The sequence below is a fragment of the Narcine bancroftii genome, chromosome 1 (assembly GCF_036971445.1).
Source record: "Narcine bancroftii isolate sNarBan1 chromosome 1, sNarBan1.hap1, whole genome shotgun sequence".
In the NCBI taxonomy this organism is placed as follows: Eukaryota; Metazoa; Chordata; class Chondrichthyes; order Torpediniformes; family Narcinidae; genus Narcine; species Narcine bancroftii.
This window is the reverse complement of record NC_091469.1, coordinates 66,550,543-66,577,065: the sequence shown is the minus strand read 5'-3', so window position 1 is coordinate 66,577,065 and position 26,523 is coordinate 66,550,543. Positions and strand designations below refer to the sequence as shown.

General features: G+C 39.3%; 1 protein-coding gene across 3 annotated transcripts in view; it reads right to left on the bottom strand.

Annotated features, from left to right (window-relative positions):
• LOC138759107 (hippocampus abundant transcript 1 protein-like) overlaps positions 1–26,523 on the bottom strand; it is a 90,666-nt gene that overhangs the window by 27,082 nt on the left and 37,061 nt on the right. For all 3 annotated transcript variants that reach the window (XM_069929020.1, XM_069929030.1, XM_069929041.1), the window contains exons 4-8: positions 18,594–18,721; positions 17,150–17,264; positions 8,403–8,621; positions 3,930–4,043; positions 2,752–2,823 (exon numbers count right to left, since the gene is read on the bottom strand). In XM_069929020.1, coding sequence (XP_069785121.1) covers positions 2,752–2,823; positions 3,930–4,043; positions 8,403–8,621; positions 17,150–17,264; positions 18,594–18,721 — 648 coding nt within the window. The remainder of the gene's footprint in view (positions 1–2,751; positions 2,824–3,929; positions 4,044–8,402; positions 8,622–17,149; positions 17,265–18,593; positions 18,722–26,523) is intronic.

The window sequence follows — 26,523 nt, the reverse complement described above, 5'->3', positions numbered from 1 at the left end:
CTCATGGGGTTGTAGTAGACCACCCAATAATCTACAAGAATTGGCTGAGCAGGTCTGTAGAGAGATTGAAGACACTATAGTAGGAGATATTAATTTTCCACATATTCACTGGAAGTCCCATACTACAAGAAGTCTGGATGGCTTGGATTTTGTCAAATGTGTACAAGAAAGTTTTCTAAATCAAAATATAGAGGTACCAACAAAAGAGTGGAATACTGGATCTCCTATTAGGTAACGAATCAGGACACATGACAGAAGTAGGTGTAAGGGAACAGATTGGATTCAGTGATCATGATGCCATTAGTTTCAAGTTAAATATGGAGAAGGATCGGACTGGGTCTCAGGTTGAGATTCCAAATTGGAGAAAGGCCAAATTTGAGGAAATGAGAAAGGATCTAGAATGCGTGGATTGGAATAAGTTGTTTTCGGGCAAGGATGTGCAAGGTAAGTGGAGGACCTTCAAAGGTGAAATTTCGAGTGTAGTTTGTATGTTCCTGTCAGGATTAAAGGCAAAAATTGCAGATTGCAGATTTTACTTCAGAAAAAAAAGTGGCAAATACGATTTCTTCAGAAATCTAACATTTTTTCCAGAACACATGGTGCCTTGTTGCAGTGAAACAAAGGGAAGTTTTAGTCATTCACAGTTGATACAGGATTTCATAATCTTGAGGTATAGAGAACCTTGGTTTTCGAGGGATATTGGGGATCAAGTTTGGAAGGAGAGAAAGGTGTATAGCAGGTATAGGCAACATAGAGGAAATGAGGTACCTGAGGATATAAAAATGCAAGAAAAACCACAAGAAAGAAATCAGGAAGGCTAAAAGACACGAGGTTGCTTTTGCAGACAATGTGAATATTAAGAGCAAAAGGATAGTAAGGGACAAAATTGGTTCTCATGAAGATCAGAGTTGTTGGCTTTATATGGAGCCAAAAGAGATGGAGATCTTAAACTGCCTCCTTTCCCCCCCCCCCTTCCCCCCAATCAGTATTCATTCAGGAAACAGGCCTAGTGGTGGGAAGTAAGGAAAACAAGTAGTGAGGTCATAGAACCTACACAGATTAAAGAGGAGGAAGCACTTGCTGTCTTATAGCAAATAAGGGTGGATAAATCCCCAAGGCCTGACAAGATATTTCATCAGTCCTTGAAGGAGACTAGTTTAGAAATTGCAGCGGATCTGGAGAAATATTAAAAATGTCTTTAGCCATGGGTGTGGTTCTGGAGGATTGGAGAATATCTCATGTTGTTTCATTGTTTTAAAAAGGCTCCAAAAGTAACCCTGAAAATTATAGTGCAGTGAGCCTGACATCAATAGTAGGTAAATTATTGAAAGATGTTCTGAGAGTAGGTAAAAGTGGCATCACAGGTGGATAGGGTTGCAGAGAGCTTATGGCATATTGACCTTCATAAATCTGAGTATAGAGTTGGGATGTTATGTTAAAGTCGTATAAGACATTGGTGAGGCCAGATTTGGAGTATTGCGTGCAGTTTTGGTCACCTAACTACAGGAAAGGTAAATAAGATAGAAAGAGTGCAGAGAAACGGAGTTGCAGGGAAACATTAAACAAGTTAGGACTTTATTCCCTGGAGTATAGAAGAATGAGGGGAGATTTGATGAAGGCATTTAAAATTATGAGGGGGATAGACAGTAAATATAGATTGACTTTTTCCACTGAGGGTAGGTGAGATACAAGCCAGCGGACATGGATAAATGGTGAAAGGTTTAGAGGTAACATATGAGGGAAACCTCTTTACATAGAGCAGTGGGAGTGTGGAACAAGCTACCAGCTGAAGTGGTGAATGCAGGCTAAACTTTAGGTTTCAAGAATTTGGACATGTAAATGGCTGGAAGAGGCATGGAGGGCTTTGGACTGGGTGCAGATCAGTGGGACGAGACACACAAAAAAATGGTTTGGCAGATTAGAAGGGCTGAAGGGGCCTATTTCTGTGCTGCAATGGTCTATGCTTCAATTGTCCAGCGGAGATGTATCACAATTAATGATCCTGGTTTGGTTAGATTCATAGGAATGTAATGGCATGCAAGCCCTGCTGCAGCTCTAACGTTTCTGTCAGAGACTCTAACTTGGCCTGGAATTGTCCCTTTGCATTGTTGTTGGCCTTCTGGAGGTTTCACCTGGTCCTTCTATACATATCTGAATCTTCTGACCTAAATATCACAGATCTGGTCATAATCTTCGCTCATCCATACCTTCTGATTTGCTGACACTCCAACAGTTTTAGTTGGACACTCTCATCCACACATATTCAGATTCACCACCAAGTACTTCAATGGTGCCCAGTCCACCAAGTCCAGAATCACAAATCCACTCTGCCATCTTCCCAGAGTTTTCATTGCTGGTTGTGTGCTCATTAGTTTGTCTGTTCTCAGGAAGGAGAAGTACAGCCAGGTGGTCATAATCACTAAAGAGCAGGCATGGAATGGAGCGGTAGGCATCCTTGATTGTTTTGGATGAAATCCTTTAACAAGATCCTCACAGTAAACTGAACTAAACTTTGGGAAAGGCACAAACATTTAATTTCTCTCCATTCCACCCCCCCCCCCCACCAATTTACTTCCCCATTCTTCAATTCCATTTAGTTCAAAAATCTTTTAAACTTCCATGTTGCAAAAAAGGCAAATTCATAAAAGATGTTGAACATTTAGTTTTAACATCGGGAATTTTATTCTGAAAGAGCATCTTCAATATATTTTCCATAATATTACATAAAGCACAAAAATATTCAATACCTACCTGTGCTATTATAGAAAGGATTCCTACCACAGCTATGAAAGCTGCGAGATTCCCAGAAGAAAAATCGATAACCTGAGAACAATCAAAAAGTTTGAAGTGAGATGTGAAGAAACCCTGTGACTTAAGAGTAAGCAAGATTAAAAATAGAATATATTAGTGGAATTTTCAGCAGTTAATAATTTTATTTTTTAGTTTAATTGTCAAATAAAATATTTTGTGGATGTTCTTCCTTCAGTTTGTCAGAATTTAGCTTCTGTGACCCATGGGGAATGGCTGACCTCGGATGCTAAAACTATAGAATTCAAATTACCTCATCTTCCCTAGGTTAAGGTGGAATGCGAGAGATATTCAGGGCAAATAAAAGAAAGGTTAAAAAAGTTATTGCTGTCTTGTTCACCATTAGGTATCAAAAATCACAAAATAGTTAAAATAGGAAGAAAATCCCACTGTGGTCCCCACCTTGTAATCCCAATCAACTAGCTGGCGAACATAAATTTAAATAAAATTAGATAATACTAAAAAGATTAAGGTTGAATTTGACAAGATACAATTTGATAATTTAGGCATGGGTTTTCAATTCTTTACAATTTATTTGCTGGTTATTTATGTTTAGAGGGAGGGTTCTCTTCATCTTTTTATTTTGTTCTTATTTTTGTTTTTTTTTCTAGATAATCATAATGTATATCTCAGTATTAGAAAGCGAGATGAAATTCTCATAAGGATTTTTCCACTTTTTTTCGAGAATGATACAAGACAATGTCTAATTTATACATGACTTATTCTGTTTTGCATTATCTAAAAGCTATAATATTTAAATATATACATGTAATATTTCTATCAAATAAAAATATTTTAAAAAGAAAAACTTAGGTAAAGATTAGTTGCACTTATAACACAGATAAAATAGAAAATGAGAAATAATTCTTAATGAACTGAATTCCATAAAATGCTAAATGCCTGATGAAATAAAGTTGCAATAAAATAGCTTGAGAAAATCCTTCTAGAAATAAAGCTTAGTTTAAAAGCTAAAAGAGCACCCTAACATAACTACTACCCATGGGGGGGAAATTTTTTTTAAATATTTTCAACTCTCCAATCATTGATTAATCCTGTTGTAACAGCACCACTGAGGCAGTATGCAAGATCAGGAAATGTTAAGTGAGTGAATTTAAACAAACCTGTTTAAGATAGAGGAAAAAGCTAGAGTATTGTCCAGCTTCGGGCAGATACGAGAGGAACACAGTTATACAGATTAGCAGCACAGTGGTGTCCTTCCCAACTTTCTTCAAGGACTGCAACAAAACAAAACTACTTAAGTCACATCTTCATCTTATCTATTATAATAGCCTAGAAGCATACAACCTTTGGTCCAGCATCCTAAAACTGAAACAGAAAGCAGAACAAATATGAAGTTCAGAACTACAAGGAATAATACCAAAAAAGGCAGGACATGGCAGGCAGCAGATAAACATTGCAAATTAGGAGAGCCATGGATTCAGAGGTATTGGTAGTCATGTCACTATAGCATTTGGTATTGCTTTACCTGATTATGATTTAGCACTAAAAAAAGCTAAGAGTGAGATTTGGTCAAATTGGACTATAACATTACAGAGTATGGGTAATTTTAAAAGATTAAGACTTTCCACACTTCTGTTGTCAGTTCTTGTGCAATAGCATTACTTCATCCTTCCCTTTCTGCAATACAGTAGCATCATGGGGATCTTCCATATTAAAGAGGAGGAAAGTGCTATACAACCAGCACCAAAGAAAACAGGAAGGATGTAGGTTCAGGTTAGCCAAAATGAAACCAAGACAGCAAACATGAAGCTTTGTCACCTCTAGCAATTAAGCTGCTAATGGGTGGAATTGAGGAATGGGAAAGGAGAAGTTACAATTATAGGGGTGTATTATATAGACCACCGAATGGGGAACGTGAATTAGAGGAACAAATTAGTAGGGAGATAGCAGATATTTGTAATAAGCACAGGGTAGTGATTGTGGGGATTTTAATTTTCCGAATACTGACTGGGAAACCCATTCCGTGAAAGGGCTGGATGGGTTGGAGTTTGTAAAATGTGTGCAGGATAGCTTATTACATCAATACGTGGCGGTACCAACTAGAGAGGGAGCGGTGTTGGATTTACTGTTGGGGAATGAGATGGGTCAGGTGACAGAGGTACGTGTGGGGGAGCACTTCAGGTCCAGTGATCATAGTGCTATTAGCTTCAAGGTAATTAAGGAAAAGGATAGGTCTGGGCCCAGAGGTGAGGTTTTTGAGTGGGAAAAGCTAGGTTTGAGGAGATGCGAAAGGATTTACAAGGGATGGATTGGGACAATTTGTTTTCTGGGAAGGATGTAATAGAGAAATGGAGGGTCTTTTAAAGGAGAGATTTTAAGAGTACAAAATCTTTATAAACCTGTTAGGTTGAAAGGTCAGGTCAAAAGTTTGAGAGAACCATGGTTCTCAAGGGATATTGGAAACTTGGTTCGAAAAAAGAGGGAGTACTACAATAAATAAGAAACAGGGAAAAAAGGAGATGTTTGGGTACTATATTGAATGTAGAAAGAATCATAAGAAATTAGAAAACCTAAAAGGTATGAGGTAGCTCTAGCAAGCAGGGTGAAAATAAATCCAAAGGGTTTCTACAAATATGTAAATAGCAAAAGGAGAGATAAAATTGGTCCAATAGAAAATCAAAAGAGATGGGGGAGGTCTTGAACAATTTCTTTTCTTCAGTATTTACTAAGGAGAAGGATATTGAACTGTGCAGGGTCAAGGAAGCAGGGGGTATATATGGAGACTATAGTGTTTAAGAAATAGTACTGGAGCTTTTGAAACATATAAAGGTGGATAAGTCTCCAGATCCTGACAGGATTTTCCCCAGGACCTTGAGAGAAGTTAGTGAGGAAATAGGAGAGGCTCTGGCAGTGATTTTTCAAATGTCATTAGAGACAGGTATAGTGCCGGAGGATTGGCGTGTTGCGCATGTGGTTCCTTTGTTTAAAAAGGGTTCAAGGAGCAAGCCTAGCAATTATCGGCCTGTAAGTTTGAAGTTTGTAGTAGGTAAATTGATGGAAAGCATCCTTAGAGATAGCATATACAAGTATATGGAGGGACAGGGTCTGATCAGGGACACACAACACGGATTTGTGCGTGGAAGGTCGTGTTTGACCAATCTTGTTGAATTTTTTGAAGAGGTGACTAGGAATGTTGATGAGGGTAGAGCAGTGGATGTTGTCTATAGGCCTTACTAAGGCCTTACTAAGGCCTACTTAGTAAGGCTTTCGATAAGATTCCGCATGGGAGGTTAGTTAGGAAGGTCAAGTCCTTGGGTATTAATTTGGAGATAGCAAAATGGATTCAACAGTGGCTGGAAGGAAGGTGCCAGAGTAGTAGTAGTAGTTAATTGTTTGTCAGGATGGAGGCCGTTGACAAGCGGTGTACCTCAGGGTTCTGTATTGGGACCGTTGCTGTTTGTCATATATATTAACGATCTGGAGGATGGGGTGGTAAATTGGATTAGTAAATATGCAGATGATACTAAAACAGGGGGAATTGTGGATGATGAAAAGGGTTTTCAAAGATTGCAGAGGGATTTAAACTGCTTAGAGGAGTGGGCAGAAAGATGGCAGATAGAGTTTAATGCTGATAAGGGTGAGGTGCTTCATTTTGGAAAGAATAATCAAAGCAAGATATATGTGGTAAATGGGAGGGCATTGAAGAATGCAGTGGAGCAGAAAGATCTAGGAATAACAGTGCATTGTTCCCTGAAGGTAGGAGTGCATGTGGATCGGGTGGTGAAGAAGGCCTTTAGTATGCTTGCCTATATAAATCAGTGCATAGAATATAGGAGTTGGGAAGTAATGATAAAACTGTACAAGGCACTGGTGAGACCAAATTTAGAGTACTGTGTGCAGTTCTAGTCACCGATTTATAGGAAGGATATTAACAAGATAGAGAGAGTGCAGAGAAGATTTACAAAAATGTTGCCTGGGTTTCAGCATCTGGAATACAAGGAAAGATTGAGCAAATTAGGTCTTTATTCCTTGGAACGTAGAAGGCTAAGAGGGGATTTGATAGAGATGTTTAAGATAATGAAAGGGATAGATAAGAGTTGATGTGGAAAGGCTTTTCCCAATGAGAGTAGGAGAGATGGATACAAGAGGTCATGGATTGAGATTTGACAGGCAAATGTTTAGGAGTAACATGAGGGGTTATTGTGTGGAATGGGCTTCCGGGAAAGGTGGTGGAGGCAGGATCAATTTTGTCATTTAAGAAAGAGTTGGATAAGTATATGGTTGGGAGGGGGATGGAGGGATATGGGCAGAGTGCTGGTAAGTGGGATTAGAGGAGGGTACTTGGATCAGTGCGGACTAGAAGGGCCAAATTGGCCTATTTCCGTGCTGTAATTGTTATATGGCTTCTGGAGTATTTGATTGTAAAACCATAGGTTGAAATTTTCATTGCAAATGCTTTCAGAGGCAAGCCCACACTTTAAAATATTACTATAATAAAGGCTGAGCACAACATGGGAGAATTTGCTCTGCTTTCTTAATTGGACTTTTATTTCTTGTAAAAATATCTAAACATGAGATAACAGATGATTCAACCGAAGCCACAGAGTGAATGTTGATAAAGCAACTTATTCTACTGATACTACAAGTGAAAATAATCAATTTTTATTTCTGAGCTTCTGCATACAACTATTAATGTTGTATCAAATATAATTACCGTATTTTTTGGTGTACAAGTCAACCTTCAGATAAGTCAAATGGCCATTTTCAGTCTCATTTTCATGGTTTTATCATTTATTATGTCAACCCCCCACCCTCCCCAAAATTGTGCTGACTGAGCTGTTGGACGTTCCCAAAAGGTGGTTGTTATCAAGGAGCCTCCAGCCAAACAACGAAAGTATGAAGCAATTTTTAAGTTAATTTGTTGTAGGATGGGTTCTCTTTTGGTGTTGGGTCGTCTTATATGCCGAGTGTACATTGAGCATATTATTTTGTAGTTGAATTTAAGGTCTAATTTTTGTATCTGGCTTACAAGTCGACCCCTGAGATTTTAAGTGCTTTTTGAGGGTTTCAGGGCTTGACTTATATGGTGAAATATACGGTAAATTCAACAGCATTTCTAGTTTCAGAAAATGAAGTATAATCTGAACATTAAACAAGCTCTACAAAATAAATACTACCTCATGATCTCTTGATGCAGAAGTCAGCCAAGATAAAAGATAGACTCCTGTGGCATTTATTTTTGACTAAGAATGAAAATGAATGAAACTTTCTACAATTATAGCTCAATTTTCTTATTTCCAACGCAGGAGTGACCATTTGGCTCATCAGGCCTACTACAGCTCTCAAAGCATTCCCATTTCCACCATTAATGAATTCCCTCCATTGTGCATATCCACTTGCCCCAATTCTCCCAAACTTGGAAGTCAATTAACTTGGCAACAAGCATGTCTCCATGACATAGAAGCACCTATAAAAATCTGTGTGATTAACAGTACTAGAGAATAGGATCAAATATGAGACCCCTGGAGCTGAGGCAGCAGTTCTACCTGCTGCATCATCGTGACATCCTTGTTGCCTATTGGAATGAATATGACACTGTGGTAATTACTATGTACAGAATAAAGCAAGCTTACAGAGAAAGGATCTGCTTGCTCCCATGAGAATGGTGATCCTTGTGAAGCTGGTCGAACCTTTTCAGGGAGAGATTCAGGTACAGCCACCAAGATAAAACAGATGTCCAATGCTGCAATCACACTGGCTACAAGTACCACAAGGTTATCTCCATAGTTACTAGAAAGATGAGCACCAATGGCAGGACTAATTACCAAGCTTGCTGCAAAGGTTGCTGATACCTGGAGAGGAAAAATTGAGAATAAAAATGACAAATGTCATTTATTGACAAAGTGATTTGTTTATTGTGGTGGATGGCTTTAAGAAAAATTTCGACTTTCTTTGTTAAAAATCAAAGTTTAGGACATTGCATCAGTGTCTTGCATACATGAATCAGCAGCTTTCATAATGAGATGTAAACTATTTTGGTAGCAATGAAAGGACTGAATCAGATAATGCCAACAGAGGATGCCAATTCTAAGGATTAATATGAACCATGTCATCATGCACTTTTAATAGGTGCGTTGTTTAAATCCAAAGCCAAATACAGGTACACGAACCTTTATCCGGAATCCTTGGGGGAACAACGTGTTCCAAATTTCAGATTTTTCCAGATTTCGGAAAGCCAGATTTAAACCCACCTGAATTGTGTTGCCATATCCACCCCCACCCCTTCCAGTCGCCTGCACGTCTCCCCCAACCACAGTCCCTCAGCCACCTCCCCCAACCGCCGGTACCTCGGCTGCCCGGACGTCTCCACTGACCGCCAGTCCCTTGGTCGCCGGTCCCCACTTATCGGATTTTGGAGCTTTCTGAATTTTAGATGAGCGGATAAAAGATCGTGTACCTGTACTGATTAGGAAGGTGAAGCAGAATAGTAACGAGTCTCATACATTTAGAATCAAAACAGGAGAGATAATACCATTGATTTGACAGAAGCACACAGATTGGATATAATATTCAACAACACTGATCAAAGAAAAAAAATTTTAAACCAAGTCTGGAAATTAAAGCTACATTTTTTTAAACTTGAGTGCAGACATGAATTGATTAAAGAACTAATTGGAGTATTAGAAATTCTGGTACCTGGAAATCCTTACTCTACCTTTTAGTTCCAATGACAATTATTCAGCTTTCCCCCCCGCCATACAATAACATTATTGATGTACCATTTCATTTCTGAAACATGCACAATCGACCAATTGCCTTTGAATTTAAATTAGAATGTTAAACAACATACAAAAAGCACAATACAAAGCACATAAGTGCAGGTGTTGTAAAAATGAAATTAAACCAGGTCAGGTATTGTAAAGAGGGAGAGATGTTTGTTTCAAGCCAATGACCAATTAGTTCAACAGAAAAAAATCAATTTGAAATTTGTTTTTCCCTTCTTAGATGCTGCCAAGCTTGAGTATTTTCAGAATTTTGTACTTTTAAACATTACAAAGACCAACACCAGTAAAAAAAAATTGCAAGATCATTCCAAAGCCTGCAGAGCTCATTATTCACTGTCAACAAATTCAGAACATTTTGTTAAAGAAAAGGCTCCAAAACATATAACCTTGGGCCACAAAGCAGTCCCTGCCCAATTGTTATATGATTAATGGCAGATTAATCTCCAGAATGGAGGACCATCGCCTTCCCAAGATCGTATTATATGGCGAGCTCTCCACTGGCCACCGTGACAGAGGTGCACCAAAGAAAAGGTACAAGGACTGCCTAAAGAAATCTCTTGGTGCCTGCCACATTGACCACCGCCAGTGGGCTGATAACGCCTCAAACCGTGCATCTTGGCGCCTCACAGTTTGGCGGGCAGCAGCCTCCTTTGAAGAAGACCGCAGAGCCCATCTCACTGACAAAAGGCAAAGGAGGAAAAACCCAACACCCAACCCCAACCAACCAATTTTCCCTTGCAACCGCTGCAATCGTGTCTGCCTGTCCCGCATCGGACTGGTCAGCCACAAACGAGCCTGCAGCTGACGTGGACTTTTTACCCCCTCCATAAATCTTCGTCCGCGAAGCCAAGCCAAAGAAAAGAAAAAAAAAGAATGGCAGATTTGTCAAATCATTTTTGCAAAGTACGGAGCAGCACAAATATTAAACAGCATTAAGCCAGGGACTTGAAAATCAACTTGTTAAATATATTTGAGATAACTACGTTAACTATGGTACATAACTGTTATATGTCACCAGTTCATTGATACCTTCCTGTTATTTAGAACTTTCCTTCCCTCTAAGAAAATTGCCAATATTGACAATGGCCAATTCTTCAAAAAGTAATTGCATTTAAATCCATCATTAGTAAATCGGATTCTCCAAAATCCTCATTTATCTGATTTTTTTTTAAAATCAGATAAATGAGGATATCCAACAAAAAAAAAATCAGAAATCCTCATTTATCCAAAATTTTTTCAGAGCCTAACTCGGACCTCAAAAGGTTGAAAAAAAAATTCACTTGACATGAAATTAGAATGATTGTCCTCATTTCAAGCAACTCTCTCCTCAGTCTTTCCATATTTCTCTTTACTTTCCCTTATTGACTTTTGTTTCCAACTCTCCCTCTCAAACTCCATGCCACTGTCTCCCAGCCGTGAGAGGTCGGAAGAATCCCTTGTTCCAGGCAGAAACGAGACCTCAGGTTCAGTGGCATTCCCTCCCCCCTTGGCACAGTGGAGCTCCTGACACCGACTTAGAACCCTCCCCTTGGCCTACTACCACACATGCACTCCAGACTCCCCTAGGCCTAGGGAAGAATTCAGTCAGAACTCAGGCATCGCCATCGGGGACTCCAGTGACCAGGGAGACAGGAGCTCGTCAATTTGCCAGTGAGTGTTCCACCAGCCCGGGAAGCCTCCCCGGAGATTGGCGGCAGGGAAATTGGCGACGGTGGTGGGGCCAGCTTTATTTTGGTGAGAATTAAACATTATTTTAATGCTTAAAAAGCATTCCCTTGTTGTTTGTTGTTGTTCAAACATTTATACAAGTGATTTGCTGTTGCAACTTAGCTGTTTTTAAAAAAAAAATGGCCAGTTATCCAAGAAAACCATTTATCTGACACAACCCCAATCCCGATCATTTCAGATAATTGGAGTTGTACTGTATTACGTTCCCTAGATCTTTATTTCACTCTTCAGTTACTCGACTTAACAGGAAACATGGCAATATTTTCTGTAAACAGGTGAAATATTGTGATAGATTTTTACAAATCATAATTTATGGGCAAGGGGTTACAGTTATGTTTATGGTGGTTTTGCTAGAACACTACGAACTTGGCAGGGTACTGAAAATCTGCACCAACCAACTAGCTGGAGTGTTCACAGGCATTTTCAACCTCTCATTGTTGCAGAGGTTCCCAATTGCTGCAAAAGGGCATCAATCATCCTGGTGCCCAAAAGAGCAGTGTGAGCTGCCACAATGACTATCGCCCAGAGGCACTAACTTCTTCTGTGATGAAATACTTTGAAAGGCTGATAATGGCCTAAGCAAAGGTCTGGACCCACTGTAGTTCGCTTATCGTCACAGTCGCTCCACAGCAGACGCAATCTCGCTGGCTCTCCACTCAGCTCTGGATCGTCTTGAAAACAGCAACTCATACATGTGGTTGCTCTTCATCGATTACAGCTCAGCCTTCAATACCATTATTCCCTCAGTGCTGGTCAAGAAGCTACCAACTCTGGATCTCTGCACCCCCCCCCCCCCTGCAACTGGATCCTTGATTTCCTCATCAGAAGACCGCAGTCAACACAAATTGGAAACAATGTCTCTTCCTCACTGATTATCAACATAAATGCATCTTAAGGATGTGCTTAACCTACCGCTCTACTCATCATACACCCAAGACTCTGTGGCCAGGCACAATTCCAATGCTGTCTATAAATTTGCCGATGACACCACAGTTGTCAGCAGAATCATAAATGACAATGAGAAAGAATACAGAAGGGATATCAGCTTGTTGAGTGGTGTCATACCATCAATCCTGTGCTCAACTGTAGCAAAACCAAGATGAATGTGGATTTCAAGAGTAAGTCAGGGGAACACATTCCAGTCCTCATCAAGGGCTCAGAAGTAGATGGTCAAGAACTTCAAATTCCTGGGTGTTAACGTATCTGAGGATCTGTCCTGGAGCCTCCGTGTCAATTCAAACACGAAGAAGGCGTGCTACTTGCTATACTTTGAGGAAATTTGGTATGTACTGTGGAGAGCATTCTGGCTAGTTGCATCATTGGCTGGTATGGAGGCGCCAACACTCAGGACAAGAGCTTGGGTTGTTAACTTGACCTACGACATCACAGGCACCAGCCTTCACTCCATCGAGGACATCTACAAGAGGCCATGTCATAATAAAGCAGCCTTTATCCTCAAAGACCTCCCCTCAACCACCCAGGCCATGCCCTTTTCACTCTGCTACTATCAGGAAAAAGGTACAGGAGCCTGAAGACGAGCACTCAGTGGTACAGGGACAGCTTCTTCCTGCTGCCATTATATTCCTAAATAATTAATGCACCAAAGACTCTGTCTTACTTTTCGTGCACTATTTTTTTTAAATTTATTGTTGTAAAAGTGGTTTATATGAATGCTTGCACTGTGATGTTGCTGCAAAACTCCAAATTTCATCACTAATTCTGATATAACTGTCTTATCCCCCCTCACTACTCAGTATTTTCCTGTGCTCCTGTATTTATCCACTTTTCTTTGAATAAAGAATGGTTCAACCATCTCAAGTAAAGAAATGTACTCTGGGCACCCTGCTCATTCCCAGGTCAATATTTTAAATGAATGAGTCATGCTAATTACTCTCCAAAGTCTTCCAACTTCTTTATTCTCAAGACGTTTAAGTGAATTTAAAAGTTTCCAACATATCTATAGCATTTTCTGTTCTATTAGAAATAGTAACTTAAGCATCATTTATGTTCTCATTACTTCCATTATCCTGAAGAAATTAAGGACTAAATTCTCTATACTGTTAAATTAAGGCTATCAATTACTGGTAATCAATGTTGACAATTAATGTGATTGCTAATCAACATGGTAATTACACATCCCAACAAGTGTATATTATTTTAAAAAACATGAAAAGCACTTTTGAACAATACTTGAAGCAGGATAAATCCAGACTACCGTGTTTCCATTTTCTTGCAAAAACATCCTTCACATTCCACCCCCACCAACCTTCACAGTCAGCTACCAGCCCCTTGCTGCAATATTCCCATGAACACCCAGGTCACAGCACTCTTCCTTCCACCAACTTCCTGCCTACCCTTTCTTGGAGCATCCTGCCCTGTGAACCAAGACGGGGTAAAAGAAAACCAAGCTGCAAAGTTAAGCTCCAAAGCAGCCATTTTTAAACAGGGATCACACCACATTTAAGTAAAAGCCTTGCTTTCTTTTCATCTCTCATAACAATTTTTTTTAATGTAGTTGGTAAGAAAGAAGTGCGGAAAAAAACAAAAACTTCACAGGGAATGGGGCCTATAAACTGAGCAAATTCTGAAGGGGGCCATACCAAAAAAATGATCAGGAATGGCTGCTCTACAATATCTGTCTGCCAGAGTTCACTGAAGCGCTGCAATCATGTTATCTCAGGTTCCTTACAGCTTTGCAAGGCAGTTTCTTCATAGGACTACTGAAGAAGGCCAAACTAATTTAATTGGAGAATTAAAAGTAAAACACTTTTTATTGTTTAATAAAACCAATAAAGCTAGGATTAACTTCCTTAAATCTTTTTTTTTAAAAGAGTCATTCTTAAAAGTAACTCAGCTTGAAATGATGCTTTAGCTACATTTATCCATTATGCTTTGTAAAAATCTAAACTTTTTTTTTATTCCTGCACTCCTAAGCATCTTATTTATAACTCAAAATGTTCTTAGCCTCTAATGGCTTTATATTGCAAAAAAATCTTTTCATCATTCTTTGCCTTAGATTGTCCCGAAGCAAAGACATGAATAGAAATCGGGGGCTCAGTTTCCCTTTCTCACAAGAATATTATATCAAGAACATAGATAATTTTAAAAAAACTGCAGGCAACTAATAAAGACAGTTACTTGACAGTACAGTTTTTTTTTTAAAAGCACTGAATTATCAATCTGTTCTTTGCTTCTGATCCTTCTTACATTGCAAAGTCAGATTGGTAGTGAAAATAACCACAATAAATTTGAGCCTTGGTTTTAATCATACTGTAGATAGATCATTAAATTACCTTCCTTCTTTCTGAATCTGCTTTCACCCATATCATTCATTATTTGCATCTCTGAAAATGGTGTGGGTTTTATTTTTGTCTGTGGAAATGGACCCATGCTTTGGGTTACAAGACTATCTGTAGAAATGCATTTCCAACATGACAAAATTTCTGCTGAGGGACAGCATGGTTGGCATAGCATATAGTGCAACGCCTTTACAGTGCCACCGATCGAGACCGGGGTTCAAATCCTGCACTGTCTGTAAGGAGCTTGTACGTTCTCCCATGTTTATGTGGGATTTCCCTGGCCTGTTTGGTTTCCTCCCTCCGTTTGAAACGTACCGGGGTGGGAGGGTTGGTTAATTGAGAGGAACAGACACGTGCGCCAAAATGGCTTTTTACCGTGCTGTATTGTTCAAATTTTTAAAAATTAAAATAATTTCCAAGGAACAAAGTAGTTTCAACAATAGTCATTCATCATTCAATTAGGAACAATAATAAGACATGTAAAATTAAAAATAAAATAATTTCAAATATTCAAGGACAAATACGTTTTAAGTAGCTTAGTGGTTGGAAAACATTGTTACATTCTAGATGTAACAATAAAGAAGCAAAAGAAAATACAGCACATCTGCTAACTTCAAATATTCTCCGCACCATTTTATAACCAAGATTTGGTGAAAATAATGTGGTTTAAAAACAAAGCAAATATAGGATGATGAAAAATCCAGTATTTTATATTGCAATCATGTAAATTTTATAGAGATTTTGTTACACGTGCAAAAATCCAAGCAAAATACTTTTAGTTGAGATTCAAATAAAAAGCAGCAGAAATCCACCCAATTGGTTTTAAAACCAGAAAGACATTCTCTGAAATGACAGAATAAGGTTCAATGAGCCCTGTGAGCAAGTGCAGCAAATAGCAGCTAACAGTGCATTGGTGAGACTACTTGAATATAGATTAGTGATTCCCAAAGTGGGCACTGCCCCTTAACCCCGTGGGCGGTGAAAGGATCCAAGAGGGCGATGAGGAAAAAAGGGACAATGAGAAAATAGGGGGCAATCCAAACCATGTCTTTATTATTCAGTCTGCTGTCAAGTTTAATGAAGAAGCCAGTGTAGTAATTTTCTGGCCAGACTCCAGGAGGCAGTAGTAAGCAAAATTAACAAGCTGGTCTCACTGGCTACCATGTTGTACTAGAGGCACTATCCCCAGCACAAAACCACCATCCTCTCAGCATCGCAACCAACCCCCCACCCATTCAGCGCCACCACTAAACCCTCCCACCCCACTCAGCACCACCACTACCCCCCCCCCCATCGTGCTCAGCGCTGCCACTAACACCCCACCAACCCCCCCCCCCCCCCCCCCCCCCACCACTGTTGTATGAAGGTTGCTCAGTATGTGGCCTGGAGGACAAGGGGGTGGTAGACTGAGAAAGTTTGGGAACCTCTGGTATACATGATAGGACTTTTTGATGCAGTTTAACATGATCTGGGCAAGACCCCATTTGGAGTTGTGTATTCAGTTTTGGTCTCCTCATCCAAGGAGGATCTTGCATGGAGAGATATTTACTAGACTGGCAGGACCAATGTACAAGAGGAAATTGGCTAGGCTAGGTCTAAATTTATTCAAGTATGGAGAATTGATGGATTTCCAAAGAAAGCTGTAAAATCTAACATGACTGCACAGATACATGGAGGATGTTGCAGATGGCTGGAGAATCCAAAACATGCGATACAGGTTACTCCGCCTAGAACTTAAACCATGAAATTTTTTACCCAGAAGGTGCTGAATGCGTGGAATTCTCCACAAGACCACTTAGTCCAAGTTGTTAACTATATTCAAAATGATTGATATACTAAAAGGATCAGGGACTATGGGAAGGCAGCAACTGGGCACTTAAGTGGATGATCAGTGAAGAATGGATTGAATGATGGACCAGGACTGAAGGCTCTACCCCTGCTCCAATTTGCTATTATTTTGATAAAATTGTTAACTATATTCAAAATGATTGATATACTAAAGGGATCAGGGACTATGGGAAGGCAGCAACTGAGCACTGAAGTGGATGATCAGTGAAGAATGGACTGAATGATGAACCAGGACTGAAGGCTCTACCCCTGCTCCAATTTGCTATTATTTTGATAAAATTTACCATATTGCTCCTGTCCCAAATCCATATTGTAACAAAGTGCTTCAAAGATTCTCAATAAAAAACACACAGTAAAGGAAATAGTATAATATATACTATCCTGGCTAACAGGAAATAGAATTGGCATAATTTGATAACTTACTGGCTACTTATATGTACTGATTAATATGTCAGAGGTTTACAAGCAACTACAAATAATTCAATCAAATTTCATAATGTATGCAAATCACCTAAACAAGGGACTAGAGGTTGCAAAATTTGCAAATCATCCCAAGTAGGAAAGTAAATAGTGAAGTGATAAAGATGGGTTAGATCAACACAGAAATAAAGCAAAACTTTGTCTCATGCATCTTTGGGACTTGCATTTACTAGATGAACTTACAAATACAAAGAACGTAATAAACAGTCTGCATCTGGGGAAGTGTAAAAGTATTCTTACTAATCCATATGCTGTACTCCTCTCATGCTCTTGTGTAATGTCAGCTACATATGCAAATATCACCGAAAAGGTGACTGCAAAAATTCCAGATACTGAAATAACAGCAAAATACCACCTGCAAAAACAAAATAAAAAGAGTATTACAAACTGGACATCTACAATAAATAAAAATTAGCTTCATCCTGGTTTCTAACCTCAGGTTTCTACTATAGAAGCGTTTTGACCTTAGGATTAAATCCTAAAAATTATGACTTCAAAATATTTCTCCAAAATTGTTTTCATCAGGCGGGCAACGTGGTCTACTTCTTAGAGCTCAAAAATTATTATTGTTCCCTTCTCGGATCTCATTTCAAATACAGTTTTATCTTTTCACTTAATTCTACTTCAGTGCAGAGCATTTGGTTATACTATATTCTGAGACAATGGAAACTGATTCACACACTAAATTCATTTCATTTCTGGAATACAAATTTAAAACTCTGGAACACAAAAAAGTGTCTGTCCCAAACATTAAGGAGCACATGGTATATCTAGATGATAATGTTGTAAATTGGTCAGAATGTTTGCAAATGACTAAGATTAGTGGCACTGCGGACAGCAAGGAAGGTTTTCAAAACTTGCAGAGGGATCTGGACCAACTGGAAAAATGGGCTGAAAAATGGAAGATGGAATTTAATGTAGACAAGTATGAGATGTTGCATTTTGGAAGGACATACATGGTAAATGGTAGGGCACTGAAGAATGTGGTAGAACAGAGCAATCTGGGTATGCATATATTTGGTTCGCTCAAAGTGGTGTCACAGGTGTTGTAAAGAGAGCTTCTGGCATATTAGCCTTCATAAACCAAATATTGAGTGCAGGTCTTGGGATGTTATGGCAAAGTTGTACAAGACATTGGTGAGGCCAAATTTGGAGTATTATGTGCAGCTTTGGTCACCTAACCACAGGAAAGACCAATAAGATCGAAAGAGTGCAGAGAAAATTTATAGGATGTTGCCCAGACTTCAGGAGCTGAGTTATAGAGAAAGCTTAAACAGGTTAGGACTTTATTCCCTGGAGTGTAGAATGAGGAGATTTGATAGAGACAGATATTTACAATATAATTACATAGGGTATAGACAGAGTTAATGTAGGTCGGCTTTTTCCCACTGAGGGTAGGTGAGATGCAAGCCAGAGGAAAGGCGTTCAGGGTGAAAGGGGAAAGGTTTAAGGGAAACATATGGGGAACTTCATGCAGAGTGGTGGGAATGTGGAATGAACTGTTAGCTGAAGTAGTAAATGTGGGCTCAATTTTAACATTTAAGAAAAAATTGGCAGATACCTAGAGGGCTGTGAACTTGCTGCAAGTCAGTTGGACTAAGCAGAATAATTGTTTGGCACAGATTTGAATGGCCAAAGGGCCTGTTTCTGTTCAGTAATTTTTAAAATCGTTCTATATACTTACCATGGACTTATCCTCATTAATGGAATTGGTACACAAGTGAAGAACACCGTAAGTAAGAGAAATGATCTTCTACCCCACACATCTGACAAAGCACCTATTAACGGGGCACTCATAAATGATAAAAAACCCTAAATAGGGAGAGAGAAAACAGAATTACACCATACTGGCACGGAGCTGATAATTTGTACATTACTACAATCAAAGGTAACAAGCTTGTTTAACTAGAAGGGAAAAATGATAAAACCAGTGGTTCTCAGCAGCTACCAATTTGGAGTTTTCAAAACATCAAATGTTTCAAAAATAGTTGTGGTAGACAAATGCTCTAATGTTGAATTTTAATTCCTTAATCACTCCAAAAACACAATTTTGATCTTGTAGATAAAAAAATGAATTTGTTACTGTACTGGTAGCTTGCATCTTTCAATTTTGAATCACTTCAAAGCTAAATAGGTATACAATTCAAGCACATGAAAAACTCAAATTTACACCAAGCATCACAAAATAACGTAACCTAGATGCCATATCAGGTTTGTTTCTTCATGTGATGTGGAGTCTACATATTGAATTCTGTTTCCACTTCAAATCTAATACAAGTTAATCAAAATTATTTTGATGTATTTGAAATATAATTTAATATTCCAAATTGGTGTTGACATCAGCTGAGCATCAATATTTCATCAACAATATTGCAATTTTCAAAGTGAAGTGACAAAACAGAACTATCACCTCAAATGTCCTGCAGCAGTTAAATACTCACCTTCTTTAAATTCCAGTCAACAAACTATCCTTTAAGACCCAAGTCCTGTCTGATCGAAAGCCCATTTCAAAAGGTTGTGTAAGATTACCAGGACACACAAGGAAAGGAGAGAAATGGATTGGCCGAAATTTGAAGTTGTAGAAAAGGCAATGTGAGACTTACCCTCTGCAGGGTGGAGGGTGGGAAATAAAGGTGGCAAACAGGAGTGGAAGAAACACAGAACATTGTTGAAAGGGAAGGAGTTAGAGGAGAAATTTGTCAGGCTGGGGATATATACTAATGATAACAAGTTTATTGTCAACTCACAAACAATGTACATATGCACTGAAATTCTTGCTTGCAGCCATACAAGCATTTTTGTAAACAAAAAAATAATAATAGTATACATTATATTACCAAATTATAGAAAGAAAATAAACATAAAAGATAACAAATATTCACAATTATAATGACTGCAAGAAAAAAGTTCAGTAAATGAAATATTGCAATAGTGCAGACAGGTCTTTTCGTGATCTCAGAGTAATTTATAGAATGGCAGCAAAGGGATGTTCAAGAACCTGTTTAAAAACCATTCTTGAACCTTTTTGTGCTGGACCTCATTTGCACTTCCTTCCTGAAGGTAGCATAGAGAAGTTGTTATGGGCCCAGGATCGTGTGTTTCTCCTGGATGCTGAGGTCCAGGATGTCTCTGAGCAGTTGCAGAATATTCTTAAGTGGGAGGGCAAGCAGCCAGAAGTTGTGGTGCATATTAGTGTCAATGACATAGGCAGGAGAAGGTAAAAGGTCCTGAAATGCAAGATTCAGGAGTTAGGAAAGTGGTTGAAAAAGCAGGATCTCAGGGAGTCATGTGATGCTGAGGAAGAAGTAGGAGGAAAAAACTGGAGCAAATTGAGGAAAAACAGCCAAAAAACCTTCAGAACCTAAAAAAATATTAAAAGCAGAGGAATACCAGAGTAATGGAAAGGACAAAAAGATCACTTTAAAAGCCTCAACATTATTACACCGTGAGGATCAAGAATGGCAGCCTTGTGGTGGGGAAGATGGCAGAGCCCACCTGACATATCCAGACAATGGAAGAGAAGTCTGAATCACTACCCACTCAGAAGGTGGATGGATTGCTTGCCCAAGACCCTGAAAGAAGAGGACCACACATGCTCAGAAAAAGCGTAGACATCACTGTGTGCAAAGGGAGAGAAGGGTGGAGGGCAAGGTCAGCATTGGGAGTGGCAGCAGGATGAAGGGAGGCAATGAATCCGTGCCAAAGATCAAGAAGCGCAGGGAGAAGGCGTGCGACCCTGCAAGCAGAGTGGGGTGAACCTTGCAAACAGCAAGGGCTACTGTGAGACAGCGGCGCGGACTTCAGGGAGCAGCACAGAGGATGAACTGTCATCATTGACAGAAGGACAGAGAAAGAGAAGCACGAGAACCCATTATGGGGGATATTAAAGGAATGGTGGAAGCTGCAATAGATGCATCTAAAAACAGAATCAAGTTTTAACAGATTTATCAAAGGAAATGGGAAAAATTAAGAGCTACGGAAGAATTGTCAGGGAAGGTGGCCATGTAGAAGAAAGGATGGAAGATTACATGGAAAGAGATAAGAGATGCCTGGGAAAGAAAAAGAAAAAAATAAGAAAGATTTGATGTATTAGAAAATACATCGGAAGGAAAGGAAGTAACAAAAATAATAGCAGTAAAAGAGGATGTAGAGGGAGAGACCCAATAACATTCTTCAAGAACTGGATCCCGGAAATACTGGGGAAAGAGCGAATTTGGAGGGGGGGGGGGAATCTGCAGATAGATGGGGCTTGTTGATCCCCTCTCCCAAAACCAGGTCTAGGACAGAGACCTCACTCTGTCTTGATCAGGCTTGTGAAATATCAAGACAGAGAAAAGATACTACATGCAAGCAGCTATAGGAGCTGGAGGGGGGCCTGCTGAATTCGAAGAGAGTAAAATCCTCTTTGACCCGGATTTAACCATAACGCTCTTAAAGTGAAATGCATTCGATCCAGCTAAAAAAAAGCCTTAAGAAACAAGAGAAATGGGTCTACCTTACTGTATTCAGCAAACCTGAAAATATTTCTATCGTGGGGGGAGGGGTTAAGAAAATTCTTTATGGAGGCCAAAAGGCACTAAAATATGTAAGTACCTTGACTGCTGCTCCAAAAACACCTAAGGGAGATGATAAGAGGGGAAAAAAAAGGAAAATGATCTTGTGAATAATTGGCTGTAAATAATGTAAATACTATAAAAGTAAGAATTTACACTCAGTTTAGCAAATGGGGAAATGTTTATTTTTTTTATAATAAATAAATATGGTAAGGGTGGGGGGGGGGGGAGAATTTGTTACAAGCTCCGTAGTGACCGAAAGGGTGGTTAAGGGACAAGACGGATGCAATGTGCATGCTCCAAGATGAGAAGAGAGGTGGGGCCAAAAGCTCTTGGGTTGGTGCCGGGAGAGGGGGGGGGGGGGGGTGGGGGAGGTGAGGTGAGGAAGAATTGGGGCTGGGGTGGGGGGGAAATTATGGATGATAGGCCATTTCTTTCTTTGCTTCTTTTTTTACACCTCTTGTTTTAGTTTTCCAAGATGTATTTTGAGGGTGGTCGGCAGAACCAACAAAACAAGCACACGGACCATGTGAGGGACAAATGTTTTGAGAGGGAGGGGAAAAAAAGGAAGAGACCTAGAGAAAGAATACTGTGGCAATGAAAGAAACAGTTAAGTTCCTGAGCTTTAATGTCAATGTCTTTAATGGAACAGTGAAGAGGAAGATAGTCTTGGCACACGTTAAAAAAAAATTCAGGTGTATGTAGTGTTTTAACAAGAGAGCCATCTCAAACACAACAAGAATCAAAAGTTAAAAAGGGGTTAGGTAGGACATGCTATTTTAATCAGGAAAAATGTTTCAGCAGGGGTGGAAGACACAGTCATTGACCCAGAGGGAAGATTCATAATGGTATACTGTCAAATATATTCAGAACCTTGGACACTAATGAATATGTACACCCACAATTTTGACAATGAAGAATTTATCCAAAATGTCTTTCGATATTTGGCAGAAGGGCGGAAAAATGTCTTAATTGGAGGGGATTTAAATTTTTGCCTGGATCTGGCATTGGATAAATCAGCGAAAAAGGTGACAAGATCCAGGGTGGCAAAAACAACTCTAGCTCTCATTAAACAGTTAAATCTGGTGGACATTTGGCGACATTGGCATCCAAAGGAGAAGGATTACACCTTCTACTTGAAACAACATGATTCTTAGACCAGAATTGACTTGTTTCTGGCCTCGGCCCAGCTTGAGGGCAGAATTATCGCAATTGAATGCATGGCAAGGCTATAATCAGATCATTCACCTTTGTCTTTAACTTTGTCATGCCAGACAAACAAGCTAGGGCATTACCCATTGCTATTGAAAAAGCCAGAATTCTGTAGCTTCATTAGAGCTTAAAATTGAAATATTTTTATATTTATGGAAAACTGTACCTCCATTGTCAGCAAATGTCTGTTATGGGATACATTAAAAGTTTATCTGAGAGGACAAATAACTAGATACACTAAAGGGAGGTCAATGAATCAGAACAGGAAATAACAATTGGAAAAGGACTATCAAAAATCAGGCTCGGAAGAAGAATTCAGAATGCTAATAAATAAAAAGCTCAAGTACAACACTATACAAATATATAAAATAGAAAAAGCAATACTGAAATCCAAAGAAAAGTACTATGAGCTAGGAGAAAGAGCCATTATGGTATTATCTTGGCAGTGGAGGGCAGAAGAAACCACAGAAGGGACAGAGAGAATCTTCTACAAGCCAAAAGAAATAGCATCCAGGCAGTGCTACATGCAATTACATAAGATTTTGATAAAATGGGAGAAGTTCTGTCTAATTTGGAACTGTCAAATTTGGGGCCTGAGAACCAGGAAGGATTAGATATTTCCTTCTTTGAGGAATGAATAGTAAAAGCACTGAGCTTGCTACAGGCCAACAAGTCTCCCAGGAGAGGATGGGTCCCCTTCAGAATGCTGCACAGAATTTAAAGACTTGTTGTTACCATTGTTTGTGGATGTAGTGAACAGGTGGCTGAGACCCATACTCTTCCAGAAACTTTTTCAATGGCAATAATCATGGTAATCCCCAAAAAGGAAAGGGACCACTAAAGCTGTCCTCCTATAGATCAATCTCACTTTTAAACATAGATTATAAAATAATACCCAAAGCTCTGACAAATAGATTGGCTCAGTATCTGCCAAACCTAATAAATCCACATCAGGTGGGTTTGTGCGGGAAAGGCAATTCACAGCCAATATAAGTAGGTTACTTTATATAATACATCTGGCACAGTCATGGGCATGTATAGCCGTGGCATTAGATGCGGAAAAAGGCTTTTAATAGATTGTAGTAAAACCTCGTTAGAACACGGTAGTTGGGGTTCAAGATTTACAGCTGAGTCGCAGAACAAATGCATATATGTCAGAGTGCCCACAGATAATCAAACCCAAATATTACCAGTTTTCGAAGGATCCGCTATCTATAACTAACAATTTCAATGAAAGAAAGCAAATGCATTCTTTTAATATTGATATTCTAAATTTTAATCAACTTATTTTACATAAAAATTGAGTTTTTCCTATTATTTGCAGTTAAAATTTTCACAAGTTGAGCCAAACAAAAGAACATAATTAATGCGACACTATTTAATCAAGCGTGGTGTTAAATAGGTGAGAAGTAAATCGACTTGCGATTAATGGAGATAATTTATGCAGATTAACACCTTCAAAGAAACTAAATTCAAGCTGTAAATATACAAAATGTCAGTGTAACACATCTATTAAAAATAAGTTTAGTATTTATAATTTAAATAGGTTCCCTTTGTCATCTTGAGAAAGAAATGGATTCTGAGGGCAAACCGCATATCAATAATCTGCCAAACCCATCCTTTTTTCCATCCATCTATCTTTCAAAATTTGCAAAGTTTGGGGTCCACAGACACTATAAGCGATTCCGCAGATTAACGAATCACGTTCTAACGAGGTTTCAGTGTAGAGTGATACTTCTTGATTAATGTTGGAAAAATTTGGGCTGGGACATTTATAAATTGGATCAAAGCACTGCATCATAAACCTAAGGCCAAGGTTATTACCAACAGACAAATGTCTTCATCTTTCCCCACTGACAAGGTCTAGCAGGCAGAGCTGCCCGCTGTCCCCAGCTCTATTTATATTAGCCATTGAACCGTAAGCAGAAGCCATTTGCTGGGATCCAGGCATTAAGGGGTTTAGAGTGGGCCAGGACGAACACAAAATCAACTTATTTGTGGATGATGTGTTACTATATTTGACAGTCATTAGCCAGGTTGTAGATCATACTGGAAGATTATGATAAATCTCAGGATACAAAATCAATTATGATGAGTTAAATAATGCTACTAACAAAAGAGAATTATGAAGAATACCAACAAGAAAGGAAATTCAATTAGCCCAAGAGGAGATCAAGTATCTGGGGATACTTAAACATAGCAAAAGATGAACTAGATTATCGGATTAAACGTTGGGCTGTCCTCCAAAATGCCCCTAACTCAGAATAAATTAATTCCTATGATCATGGGTAATAAGATCCTGGACACCTGGTGCCAGAAAGGGTGTATCCTGTTATGAGAAGGGGCACTCATGTCATTCAAGCAAAAAATAAATTTGACCCATCAAACAAGACCTCCTTCTGCCATCTTCAGTTAACATAGGCCCAATGATGTCCCTGCTGTTGGGTAGTGACATGGAGGCATTAATTTGAAAGGGGATCACACGTAAAAGCATCTCGGCTGTTCCAAAGTAAGAGCCCGAAACTGGGTCTCCATAAATCAAGGCAAAGATGAGATTTAAGAACAATTCCTGAACAATATTGGTCTGATTTCTGTCGGAGCAGCATGACAGCTGTTATTAAAGCTAGATGTGGCTAGTGCCACATAATTTCCAGCACCAGCTATGCCTTACACTGCAAAAATTGCACAAGGTTAAACTAGAAATCTCAGAATTGTGCTTTAAGATGCGGCGTAGAGTCAATAACCTTTCTTACTGGATATGCACCAAGGTGGGGACATTTTGGAAAAAAATGACAGGGGTGAAGTACCCACAGGATCAAACGCTGTTCCTGTTGGACATGAGTCCGAGGTTGTCCAAACTCCAAATTCAATTTGTAAAAGTTCACTTGGCAGTGGCCAGGAAATGCATAATGGTCATTTGGAAATCTGACTCTCAGCTAAGCATAACGTGATGGAACATGGAAATGCAAAGCTGTGTTCCCCTGGAGAAAATTACCTACCACTTGAGAGGGAAACACTACACATTCGTTACAGTATGGCAGCCATACTTGCGATACATTCAAGAGCAAGTGTGATTAACCCTCCCAACGTCTCGCTCACAAGGAAATAGTGTTCAATAGGTCCACACAATAGGCTCATACATGCCTGGAAATGTCAAGACTGAGGAAACAAATCAAAGGCATGGCTGGCACCCCCCTCCCCCACATTTTAAAAAAATATAAAGTATTTACATCTTCATCTTTAATAATTGATATACATCTTTGTTAAGGTTGGGGTGGGAGGGGGGATGGGAGGTGGGGGACACGAGGGAAATAAGGCCTCAATATAAACTAATCTGTAAAAGGGGAGAAATGATCCCCTGTTGTTTGCAAAATTTGAGTCATTCAAAAAAAAAGAAAACCAGCACCTCAAAAAATGGTAATCTCTGGATTACACCCAGTCTCATGAGCAAGGGAAGATCAGAACAGGAAGATAGAACAGATAAACAAGTGGGTAATGAGAAAGTGCAGGGGCCAAGGTTTCAAGTTCTTGGATCATTGGAACCTCTTTTGGGGCTGAGATGACCTGTTCAACTGGGACATGTTGCATCTGAACTGGAGGGGAACTAATAACCTGGCAGGGAGGTTTGCTAATGCTATTGGGGAAGGGGGTTTAAATGGTAGAAATTGAAGTGAAAAGGCAGATGGCATACAAGTAGAGACCTCCAGTCAACAAAGGTGATGTAGAGTCCTTTGTTTTGTTCTCTGCACTTTTCTTGGAGCTGTCTGAGGGCAAAGACCATGTCAGTAGTTCCTCTGTTTGTGCGAAAGCTGCACTGTGATTCTGGGAGAATATTCTCGGCGACACTAG